Below are 12,530 nucleotides of genomic sequence, written 5' to 3'. Positions count from 1 at the left end.
GTTTGGAGTTTGAGGCTGCAGTGAGCTATGATGATGCCACTGCACTCCAGCCTGGGTAACAGAGTGAGACCTCATCTCTAAAAGTAAACAAATAAATAGGGAGAAGCAACAGAGACCTACAAGCTTATTATATTGATTGGTCAGTGTAGCCCTTTTTGAGGAAATTGTATTTGAGCAGAGATATGCATGACATAAAGCAGCCGGGCATGCAAAGATCAAGTCACAGAGTATTCCAGATGAAAGTAAGAGCCAGAGCAAAGACTCTTAGGAAGGGTAGGCCGGGTGCGGTGGCCCACGCCTGTAATCCCAACACTTTGGGAGGTTGAGGTGGGCGGATCATGAGGTCAGGAGTTCAAGACCAGTCTGGCCAACATAGTGAAACCCCGTCTCTACTGAAAATACAAAAAATTAGCCAGTGTGGTGGTGTGCGTCTGTAATCCCAGCTACTCAGGAGGCTGAGACAGAAGAATTGTGTGAACCCAGGAGGCGGAGGGTGGAGTGAGCCGAGATTGTGCCATTGCACTCCAGCCTGGGCAACAGTGCGAGACTCCATATCAAAAAAAAAAAAAAAAGGATGGGTATCAGGTAGCTTTTGTTCAATAATAAACCACTTCAAAATTCAGTGACATAAAAATAATAACCATTTATTTATTATTATTTTGTGGGTCAGTAATTTGGGCTGAGCTCAGATGGGCTGTCTTCTGGTCTCAGATGATCTTACTTTTGTGTCAGTGGTCAGCTACTAATCAGCTAGGTGACTTTGCTTCTTAGGGTTGGCTGGCTATCAGCTGGAGTGATGGGAGCAAGCAGGCCATATATCTTTCATCATCTAGCAGGCAATCCCAGGCTTGTTGATAAGTCTTGTTGATATGTGGCAGTGCAGGGTTGCAAGAGAGAGTAGAAGCATGCAAGGCCTCCTCAGGCTTTGACTCAGAACTGAAACAATGTCACTTCTGCCATATTATATTGGCAAGGCCAGCCCAGATTCAAGAGGTGGAGAAACAGACATCACTCCTTGATGGGAGACTGAGAGACATGGTCACAGAGAAAAGGAGAATTATGATATTTGTAACACACCATGAGCAAGAATGAACAAAGAACAGAAAAAAAAATTCCAGCATGTCCACAGCAATTGCTGGGGAGTGTTATGGGCTGAACTGTATTCCCTTCAAAATTCATATATTGAAGTCCTAATCCCTAGTACCTCAGAATGCGACTGTACAGTATTTGAAGATAGGGTCTTTAAAAAGGTAACTAAGTTTAAATGAGGTCAGTAGGGTGGCCTCTAATCCAATATGACAGGTAAGAGAATGAAAAGACAGACAACAAAATATTTGCAAATCACATGTCTAATAAAGGACTTGCATCTAGAGTATTCTTTAAATTCAGTAATAAGAAAAAACCAATCTAATAAAAATGGGCAAAAGATATGAACAGATACTTGACCAATGAAGATATGAAAAGATGCTCAACATCATTAGTCATTAGGAAAATAAAAATTAAGACAAAGATATACCTATATATTTATTAGAATGGCTAAATTTAAAAGACTTACCATACCAAGTCTTGGCAAGCACACAGAAGAACTAGAACTCTAATAGAATGCTGGCAGGTATATAAAATGGTACAACCACTTTGGAAAACAATTTGATAGTTTGTTAAAAAGTGGAACATACATCTGTTACAGGATTCAGGTATTCCATTCCTAGATATTTCCCAAGAGAAATTAAAGCCTACAAAAAGACCTGTACACAAATGCTTATAGCAACTTTATTTGTAATAGTCAAAAACTAGAAAGAACCCAATGTTCATCAACAAATGAACAGATAAACAAATAATAGTATATCCATACAATGGAATAGTATTCAGCAACTAAAAGCAATAAACTAGCACAATCTATAGAAGAAAAAATAATCAACACATTACACTTCATCAAGAAGAAAAACTTTTATTCTGTGAAAGACTCTATTAAGAGGATGAAAAGACTGGAAGAAAATATTTGCATACCATGTATCTGGCAAAGGACATTTATCTATAATATATGATATATATTCTCAAAATTCAATAACAAAAAACAAACAATTCAATTATAAAATGGGCAAAAGGCTTGAACAGACGGCCAGCCGTGGTAGCTCATGCCTATAATCCCAGCACTTTGGGAGGCTGAGGCAGGCGGATCACTTGAGGTCAGGAGTTCGAGACCAGACTGGCCAACATGATGAAACCCCATCTCTACTAAAAAATACAAAAATTAGCCGGGTGTGGTGGTGCACACAGATAGTCCCAGCTACTTGGAAGGCTGAGGCTGGAGAATCGCTTGAACCCAGGAGGCAGAGATTGCAGTGAGCCGAGATCGCACCACTGCACTCCAGCCTGGGCAACAGGGCGAGACTCTGTCTCAAAAAAGAAAAAAAAAAAAGCCTGAAGAGACATTGCACTGAGGAAGATATATGGATGGCAAATAAATACATGAAGAGATGCTCAACACTACTAGCCATTAAGGCAATGTAAACTAAGACCACAAACAAATGTCACTATACACCCATTAGAACAAAACCTCAATTAGTGACAATATCAAGTGCTGGTGAGGATGTGAAGAAACTGGATCTCTCATATGCTGCCTGTGGGGATGTAAAAGAAAACTAAACATACGACCCAGCAATTGTATTCCTGGGCGTTTCTCTCAGAGATATGAAATATGTGCACCCAATACTCTGTACATGATTGTTTATTGCAGCTTTATTTGCAATTGCCCAAAACTGGAAACAACCAAAATGTGCTTCAATGAGTGAATGACTAAGCTAACTGTGATCCTTCCATACCACAGAATTTACTAAGTCAAAAAATAAAAATAAATAACAAAAATGAACTATTGACACATGCAACAGCGTTGGATGCATCTCAAGGGTATTATGCTCTCAAAAGATCACATACTGTATGATTCCATTTATAACATTCTCAGAATGACAAAATTAGAGTGATGCAAAGCAGATTAGTGGCTGCCAGGGTCTAGGAATGGTAGAGGATGGGGGTTGGGTGTGACTCTAAAGGGATAGCATGAGGGAGATCTTAGTGGTGATGGAACAGTTCTTGCAACTTGATTGAGTGGTGATTACCCGAATCTCCATATATAATAAAACGGCACAAAACTATACACATACCTTGCACCAATGTCTGTTTACTGGTTTTGATGCTGCACTATGATTATGTAAGATATATCCATTGAGAGAAACTGGGTGAAGGGTACACAGACCTTACCATTTTGGCAACTTCCTGTGAATATATAACTGTTTTGAAATTAAAAGTTTTTTAAAGAGCAATTAACAATTGATATTCACTATAACCTAGATAAATCTCAAAACTAATTATGCTGTATGAAAAAAAGCCACATCAAAAAGAGTATGTACTGTATGATCCCATTTATATAAAATTCTGCAAAGTGTAAACTGAACTATGGGGACAGAGAGCAGATTGCCTAGGTACAGGGAGTGGGAGGATGTACAGGCAGGAAGGGGTAAGACGGAAGGGTTACAAAGGGCCATGAGGAAACATTTGGGGGTGATGGACATGTTTACTCTATTACGCTGCTTGTGGTGATGGTTTTGTCAGAAGCATTCGAACCAGAGCAACTCCATTTTGAGTGAGGGCTAGGAAAATGAGGCTGAGACTTGCTGGACTGAATTCCCAGAAAGTTAGACATTCCTAGCCTCTAGATGTTTATGGTTAAGGGAACAAAGTAATAATGTTTACTAAAACAGACCCAGACTTGGGAGTGTCCAGATACCCCAATATCGGGGGAACAAAGGCATTCCTAATTTTGCTTGAAAGATAATAATATTGATTCTTGCCAAATATCATAATTAAGAAAATTAATAGTTTATCACAAACCCTTGTAGCAGAGCACATCTCTCCATATATACAAGCATTGTACCTAGGGTGGATGCGTTCCTCCTCTTGGTTTCGGGAACGTCCTGCTCTGTCTATGGAGTAGCCGTCCTTTCACCACTTTGCTTTCTTAATAAACTTGCTTTTGCTTTGCACTACAGACTAGCCCTGAATCCTTTCTTGCATGAGATCCAAGAACCCTCTCTTGGGGTCTGGATCAGGACCCCTTTCCTGTAACAGTTTCAGGGTGTATACATATGTTAAACTTATGAATTTGTACACTTTAAATATTATGCACTTAATGCATATCAATTTTACTTCAATAAGCATACTAAAAATATTAAGTGCCTAGTAATAAAACTTACTAAAGACGTACAAATCCTCCACAAAAAGTCTAATATGCTATTGGGAGACATTTAGGTAGATCTAAATAAATGAAGGGATCTACCGTAGTCCTAGAATGATAAAAATCCTAATTGGGTTTTTTTGGGAAGGAGGGCGACAAGTTGATTCAAAAATGTATATGGGAATTTTAAAAGGCCAAAGATAGCCAAGACATTCTTGAAGAGTAAGGCGAAAGAATTTACATTAACAGATATCAAGACAGTGAGATGCTGATAAACAAATAGACCAATGGAACAGACTGAAGAGCCCCAAAACAGATCCACACATACACAGACACGTGGTATTGGACAGAGGTGGGAATGCAGAGTCATTAAGAAATGACCAGTAAAAGGCACTGGGTCAATTGGGTATCTACAAGCATTCTTCTCACAACACACAAAAATCAATCCCAAGGTAGATTAAATACCTAAACATGAAATGTGAAAGCCTACAGCTCTTAGAAGGTTGTACAGGAAAATACCATCATGATCCTGAGTAAAGGAAGATTTTTAAAATAAGTAACAAAAAGCATCAATGATAAGGGGAAAATAGTAATAAAAAAAGAACAAAATGTTAACTACACTAAAAACTAAGAACTTTAAGCCTGTGCATGGTAGCTCACAGCTGTATTCCTAGCACTTTGGGAGGCCAAGGCAGGAGGATCTCTTGAGGTCAGGAATTCAAAACCATCCTGGGCAACATAGAGAGACCCTATCTCTACAAAAATACATAAATAAGAATAATTTTTCATAGAACTCTACTCACTAAAGATATTATAAAAAGAATGAATAGACAAGTGACTTGGAGGGAGGCAAGATACTTGCAAATAACCAACAAATAGAGACTTGTCAAAACCACAGTAAGATACCACTACACACCCTACAAAATGACAAAGCTTCAAGAATCTGTTGGAGTGTAGCTGGAGCAACAGAAATTCTCATATGCTGCCAGTGGGAAGATAAACTGGCATACCACTTTGGAAAGATGTCAGATATTATATAGTAAAGTTGAATACAAGCATATCATATGACCCACAAATGTTACTTAGTTTCTACCCTGAAGAAATGGCTATACACGTGTACCACAGCATATACATAGCAACACTGTATGTAATAGTAAAAAACTGGGAAAACTCCAAATGGCCTATTCATAGTACAATAGATAAATTTTAGTATTTTCATTCAGTGGGATATTATATAGATGCTAAGCAGTCAAAAAATAGAAAAGACTACTGCATAGTGACCTATGCAGAAATGGCTGTCTTCCTTATAGTAAGAGAGTGACAGACCAGCAAGAAAGACTAAAAAGAAAATTAAATATAGCTCTCAGAACCAACCATAGCAACAGCAGGGAGTGTTTTGAATTCCAACATGTAGCAGACACTGTGCTAGACTGTCTTAAGATAACTCTACCTCCCACAACCATTCTGCAAAGTAGGAATTATTTTGCATATAAGGAAACTGAAGAACAGAAAAGTTAAATGACTTACCTGAGGGCACACAGATAGCAGGTGACAGAGTGAAGATTTGCGACCAGGAATCGAATCCCACCTTCTTTCCATTGAAGTATGAACTGTTGATTGCAACAACCATTCACCACCCCTCCCTTCTTCCAGAACCCTGATTTTGTTAAGATGCACTGCCTCTTCTGTGCTGTCCATCCTAGGGATGGCAGAGCAAAAGACAGAACAAGCCTGGGCCCCTGAGGACTCTCTCTGGCAATGCTGCCAGGCCATACCAGTTAGATGTTTTTGCTTCCTTTTATTTATTTTTCCTTTATTTTAGTTTTAGGCCCCGTGGTTGCAGAACTGGTAGGGTTCTTGAATCAAAAAGAAAATGTAGTTAGAAGGCAAACTTCCCATTTCCTTCCAAACCATTGCAAATAATACTGAAACCCAAACCAAATCACTACAGCAGATGCTACAAGGGCTACAACAGGACTGGTTTACACAGCCTGCAGAAGAGAACCCAAGCAGGAAGGCCTGTAAGTGTAAAGGGCTCCAGCAGGCAGCCTGGTGGTAGCTTTCCGGGAAGCCTGAGATGGCTAAGAGCACTGTGAGGGTGGAGGCCTATGCTTTATCCTGCCCCCTGATTCATTCGCCCTATGAAGCTCACAGGTCCCTGCCAGACAGAAGCCCACACAGTCCTGTGCCTCCTGCCTTTCTAGGCTCAGCGCTTCTTCCTGGTCCAAAGCAGTTAATTCCAAAGTGAAAATTCCGGGCCACTATGTTGTCACATCCCCTCAAGCTACAATCCGGTTCCCAGTCTGTGTAGGAAGTTCTATCACTATCAAGAAACTCTCACGTTCTTCTTACTGCTTTGCTGCTGACGTTCCTCTCATCTGGCTCCTGTGCCTCAACACCCCTGCCTCTCCCCCGCACTGGCCAGAGGCAGTCCATCCTCTGAGCACTTCTAGTCCCCTCCTGACCTCACATTAGTGAGGAGGATGTCTGATTGCCGAGGGCTATGGCTACAGACACAAAGCTTCCTCTTTTCGGGGGCTGGGATCCTTTATTCCGTCTCTTTAATCTCTTTGGAGTTTTCTGTAATCTTCAAAATTGTGCTCTGACTCTGGCCTTTGGGTATGGCCTGTGGTGGGCTGTGTCCCTGGCATCAACAAAGGCTTTGACACAGTGTGGCCTTCAAAGAGCAGCTTGGATGAAACCCCAGAGGCCTGGAGCTGCAAGGAAAGTGGGTTAGCCCAGCTTTCACAGGGACTGTTTGGTCCCACTTTAGTTTCTGCTCCACATGGGAACAAATGTGCCCCTTAAGGCCTTTCAGATTGCAGGGATGGTGCTGATGGGTATTTATGTTAAAACCAAAACCTTCAGCTAATTTGGAAGCTGACAGGATTCTGCTAGTTCTTTGTGTTAATACAGGATCTGCTCCCTGGCCTTCCAGGTCAGGATCTTAGGTGGGACACCTGGAGCCTCCATTTTCCTCTGAATTTTCTAGAACCAAATTGCTTTTCTTCTCTCATTTCAAGGTCCTAGGAGAGAGAACCAATAGCAAAGGCCATGTCTGGAAGCAATTTGGGTGGGGGCGGGGGGTGTCTTGAGGTCTGCCCAGCCCAGCCCTTTCCTCTTTGTTCAGCCTAGGCAAAGGAGCCACAGCTGCCCACTCAGAGCTGTTTTAATTGTCCCCAGAAACCTAACTTCTAGAAAAACAATTGGCTTGCAAAGGATTCCAGACTCTCTGAACAGATAGATGATCAGAATCTTTTCTGATTTTCATTAAGGAAATATTTCAAGAGGGACTGTGGCACCAAGACAGTGAATGCCTGCCCCTGAGCCCCTGATGAGAAGGAATTAAGGGCCCTGTGACTATGTATGTGACCAGAAGCCACATCAGGCTCCACCAGGCCTGGCAACTGTCCCTGATGTTCTGTTCTTCACCTCCTGCGGCTCCTGACTCTTCAGTTCTCAGTTGGAATTGAGGTCAGCTCTCTCGTTTCCTTGTCTGGCCCCCTTCACCACCCACAATGCAAACCCACAGTGAGTGACCAACCAGCAAGAGGCCCACGGCAGGTCCCATAGCAACCAGAGGGGGCCAAGCTTGCTACCACAGCCCACGACATGCCAACACCCCATTTAGACTTTTACATGAGAAATAAACATCCACTTTGTTCAACTGCTATTGTTTTGTCTCTGTGACTAAATCAACAGTTCTGGCAAATCTAGAAAGAAGCAGAAGAATTAGGTGCAAAGTGCTGGAAGTTTAGCAGCCTCTCATGGGAGCAAGAAAGCCCCAGGCAGGTTTCTGTCCACATCACTTTAACGTGGAGCACTCTCCTAGTCCTCTAGATCTGTCTGTTCTATGGCCTTCCCACAGTTCAGCTTCCTGTGCTCCCCAAAACTTCACCTTGGAAACATATCTAACTGGTTCTGACCTTCAGCCTTGTGTGACTTTGTGGGTCCACAGCCAATATCAAATAACTACAAACAACAGACAATTGGTTAAAATTCTCAATAGAGGGAAATGGTCGCTGGACAGTCAGCAGACTCGCTGTTTTCAGGTCAGCTGCTGGCTCGGTCCCCTCTGGGTGCCAGGGAAACCTGACAGCTGAGGGTTGTGAGAAGAAGCAGTTTCTCTAGGAACTGACTGACATGTCTCCCTGAGGAGAGAGAAGTGACAGGCAACTCTAGGGAAGATGGCTTTCATGGCTTCATAAAGATCTGACTGGCTCTTTGGCTTCTTTTCCAAGGTAGCCCTAATCTGTTCCTGTGTGAATATCTTTGTCAAAAAGGATGGCATGGTCAGGTAGCCTGGGTAGGATGAACTGCGGGAAGGTAGATGACCAGGATGGGGAAGTTCTGATGAGGTGGGGCTGAGGAGAATGAAGCCTAATGCCCAAGATCAAAGTTAGGGAAATAAAGTTTCGCTGCCAAGTCTAAAGGTCAGGGTCACAGTGGAAAACTGGACACAAAGCCAAGGTCAGGGGCCGACAGAATTGGAAAAGTGGAAACAGACCAAGGAACAAGACCAGGCTGGGCATTGTGGCTGATGAGAATGAGCTGGTACCCAGCCCAGCTTCACTGTCTCTCAACCTAGCCTCATGCACAGAAAAGTTATCAAGGAAGAGAGGGCTGGGTTTAAGTGATGTCGCCAAGGGGGAACAAAAGAAACCAGCGTTTCTTAACCCAGGTCCGTAACTCTCGTGTTGTGCACAAGATTGTGTACATTTTCCAGAGTTTGTTAAAGGGAACAGCGCCCCCAAAAGGGTTAAAGTTTGATTGTGGAATAATCTGGTTATCCAGAAGAGAACGATCTCTGCGGGCTCTCCTGTCTCGACGAAGTCCTTTAGTGGCTGAGGGTCTCAGCCACCTTCCAAAGGGGCGGAATCCCCCTGCCTCGCGTACCCCAGGGGTCTCGGCAGCGCTGCTGTTCTGTCAGCCTATTCCTCTCAGAAGCGCCAAGCACTAGGCCTGGAAGAGGACGAGTCTAGCAAATGAGGGGACACAGGGGCGGAGGGAGGGATTAAAAGATGGGGGTGTGATCCGTGCCAATGGGGACACCCACTGGTTCGAATATTAACGCGAGGTTTGTCCGCTTCTTCACAATCTGTCCGTTTCGTTTTACTGCGAAAGCAAATGTGTTCCCATCCCTCTATTTGGGGATACGGTTAGAGTTCCGGGAAGGCGGTGCAGCGCCCGGACTGGCACAACCGCCGTTGTCCCACCTCCTCCGGGGCCGCAACACCGCACTGCCAGGACTGGGACTGAGGCGGTGGGTCCCCACCCGCTACGTCCTGGCGCCGCCGGGCGCCCCGCCCCTTGGGGGGGCCCCGTGGCGCACCCTTGTGACGTAGCGCTTGTTTCGACATCGGCGCGTGCCGAGCCCGGAAGAGGCGCGGGCTAGGAAAGGAGTCGGTTCGCGCAGGTGCAGCGCCTCGGTCCCCATGGCGCTGTGGCGCGGCTCCGCGTACGCGGGCTTCCTGGCGCTGGCCGTGGGCTGCGTCTTCCTGCTGGAGCCAGAGCTGCCAGGCTCGGCGCTGCGCTCTCTCTGGAGCTCGCTGTGTCTGGGGCCCGCGCCTGCGCCCCCGGGACCCGTCTCCCCCGAGGGCCGGTTGGCGGCCACCTGGGACGCGCTTATCGTGCGGCCAGTCCGGCGCTGGCGCCGCGTGGCAGTGGGGTGAGTGCCAGCGGGGCCTGGGTCTCTGAGCCTCCGAGGTCCCCCTTGGAGGTCGGGCGGAGCCGCGCAGAAACAGGGCTTCTCAGAGGTCCCCGGGAGGCGCTGCTGTCCGCGCTGGCCCCTTGGCGAGAAGTGTCGGACGTCTGAGTGGAACCCGGTTCGTCACCGCTGCTCTTTCCACTCGGCTGGCCTCTGCGCCTTTCTCTCATCCCGGTAGGACCAGCCCTAACAGCTTCTTGCTAATCCCGCTTTGTCTGACACCTTTCTCCGAGCCTTCTTCCTCGTTCCAACTTTTAGCCCCTTCTCTTCTGGCGACTGTTGTTTAGCAATCAAAGATACTTGACCTTACCCACTATGACAACACTCTTCTTCCTCTTTCTTCTGAACTTCTTGAAGACGCGTGATCTCTGCCTTTACCCACTTTCTTTGGAAACGCCGTGTAGTCTAGAAACCACACGACTGTACTGCAACTCCTCTCTGATTTGCCTTTTTGAGTCTTGATTATCTACTTTCTGCAGCCTTCCACGCATTGAACACGCCCTTCTCCGTGAAACTCTTTTCTTCCCCTGACTTCACTGACACTGCATATTTAAGGTTCTTCCAAATGACACCACCTCCTTTCTTTGTACTTTTCCTTGGGAATGTAATTATTCCCTTTATAGTATTGATACTGTAAACACTAACTTTAGCCCCTGTCTCAGTTCGATTTGACTTTCTTGCCATAACCTCAGAGTTATGTATAACCACCACATAAAAGCAGGCCCTCTACCATGTAGCTCACTACTTTCTGTGGAGTGTTGGGGCTGGGAGGGGTAAAGTAGAGCAAACTTGTCCTGAAGATTAAATGACATCATTCATGTAATCTCTGTAGCATAGTGCCTGCTTTAAAAAGCATTCGATATTAGCTATAATTTTTTTGTGTTTTTTTTTTTTTTTGGACACAGGGTCTCTCTCTCTCTCTCTCTCTGTCGCCTAGGCTGGAGTGCAGTGGTGCAATCACTGCTCACTGCAGCCTCGAACTCCCGAGCTCAAGAGATCCTTCTGCCTCAGCCTCTGGAGTAGCTGGGACGACAGGCGAGCACCACCACGCCCAGCCAATTTCTTATTTATTTTATTTTTTTTAGTAGAGTCGAGGTCTTGCTGTATTGCCCAGGCTGGTCTCGAACTCCTGAGCTCAAGCCAACCTCCCATCTTGGCCTCCCGAAGTGCTGGGATTAAATTGTCCTTCCTTGCTTTATGCGCGTTCATTCAGCAGATATTCCACCAACTACATGGTTAGTGTCAGGTCTGTGCTAGGTTCTTAAGATACAGAGATGGGTGAAGCAAGGACCCTGTCTCACTTGTTGGAAACACATATTATTGTATCAGTCATTTGGGCTGCTAGAACAGAATACCACAAATTAGGTGGATTAAACAACAAATCTGTTTTCTCATGGATCTGGAGGCTGATAGTCCAAGATCAAGGTGCTGGCAGGATTGGTTTCTGATGTGGCCTCTGTTCCTAGCTCGCAGCCAGCTGGCTTTTCAGTTAAGTCTGCGCATGCACACTCCTGGTGCCTCTTATTCCTCTTATATGGACACTAGGTCCTTTTGGAATAGGGCTCACCCGTATGACCTTATTTAACCTTAACTACTTCCTTAAAGGCCCTACGTCCAAATATAGTCACATTGGGAATTAGGGTTTCAGCATGTGAATTGGTAGGGGGTGGACAATTCAGTTCATAACAATTATGGTTAGAAGAGGAACAACCCACGAGGACCAGGCAGAAGCCTTAGTGCCTTTTACGACCTAACCTTAGAAGCGCATAGGAACTCTTCTACCAGAGTCACAGGTCCACCTGGTTTTAAGGGAGGGGATATAGAACAAACCTTGATGGGAGGAGCATCAGTGTCACATTGTGAAAAGAACATGTGGAATGGGGCATCTTATTGCGACCATCTTGGAAAATATATTTTACTACAGTGACTTTCATAGGACAGACACTAAATAAATGAGATTTCTTCAAGCCAAAGTGGGAACAGGTCCACCTAGGCAAGAGAACCAAATGTGAAAAAGTACATGGTTTGTTTGGGAACAGGTCGGCCTTGTTTTGGAGCAAGAATCTTATGGTAGAGGGTTGTAAAGAGATGATGCTGAGAACGAAGGGTTGGACCAGATTGTGAAGGGCCTTTTATGGGGAAGCCATAAAGGTTTGTAAGCAGTTAACTGATGACAAGTTCTTTATTGAGAATTGGTGGGAATGTGAAGGGTGGATTTTGAGCAGTGGTTCTAAACTGTTTCACTGCTTCTCATCATTTATTACCCAAAGAGGATTTTTAGCCCAAAGATAGGGGGATATAGGAGGGATGAGGGGGAGCAGGTGTAGTACTTGTATCAGAATCTCATTTTGAGGTTGTAGTTTGACTTCTCTAGAGACACACTCGTATTCACACTCTGTCACACAGACACACTCAAAATGCAATTTAATGTGATTCATAAGGAGGAATATCTTGACATCCTGACACTGGTTTAAGAGGCCGTTGTGTAGGGTTTGTGTAAAGGGAGAAAGGAGCCCGAACCAAACTTGGCAATGATGTAGAAGAGGTGAGATTTGAGAGATAACCTGAATAATAGGTTGGATGTGGTGGAGT

The 12,530-nt window shown here is 44.7% G+C and overlaps 1 protein-coding gene and 1 long non-coding RNA gene across 5 annotated transcripts in view; one reads left to right on the top strand and one right to left on the bottom strand.

The window, feature by feature from the left end:
• Window positions 1-623: 623 nt before the first annotated feature.
• Window positions 624-9,488, bottom strand: LOC129014295 (uncharacterized). Its single transcript, XR_008494188.2, has 2 exons — window positions 5,759-9,488; window positions 624-1,026 (listed from the first exon to the last, which is right to left on the bottom strand). It is a non-coding gene; the product is annotated as an uncharacterized LOC129014295 (long non-coding RNA).
• Window positions 9,489-9,544: 56 nt separating this feature from the next.
• Window positions 9,545-12,530, top strand: part of ADPGK (ADP dependent glucokinase) — a 32,485-nt gene continuing 29,499 nt past the window's right edge. For 2 of the 4 annotated variants that reach the window (XM_054451556.2, XM_054451555.2), the window contains exon 1: window positions 9,545-9,899. In XM_054451556.2, the coding sequence (XP_054307531.1) occupies window positions 9,667-9,899 (233 nt within the window). In that variant the 5' untranslated portion in view covers window positions 9,545-9,666. Of the gene's footprint in view, window positions 9,900-9,957; window positions 10,113-12,530 lie in introns of those variants that run through there. The other 2 variants (XM_054451558.2, XM_054451557.2) reach the window with 2 other exon arrangements.

The sequence above is a fragment of the Pongo pygmaeus genome, chromosome 16 (genome assembly GCF_028885625.2).
Source record: "Pongo pygmaeus isolate AG05252 chromosome 16, NHGRI_mPonPyg2-v2.0_pri, whole genome shotgun sequence".
NCBI classification, from domain to species: domain Eukaryota; kingdom Metazoa; phylum Chordata; class Mammalia; order Primates; family Hominidae; genus Pongo; species Pongo pygmaeus.
The sequence above is the reverse complement of the archived record's forward strand: the minus strand, read 5'-3'. Positions and strand labels throughout refer to the sequence as shown.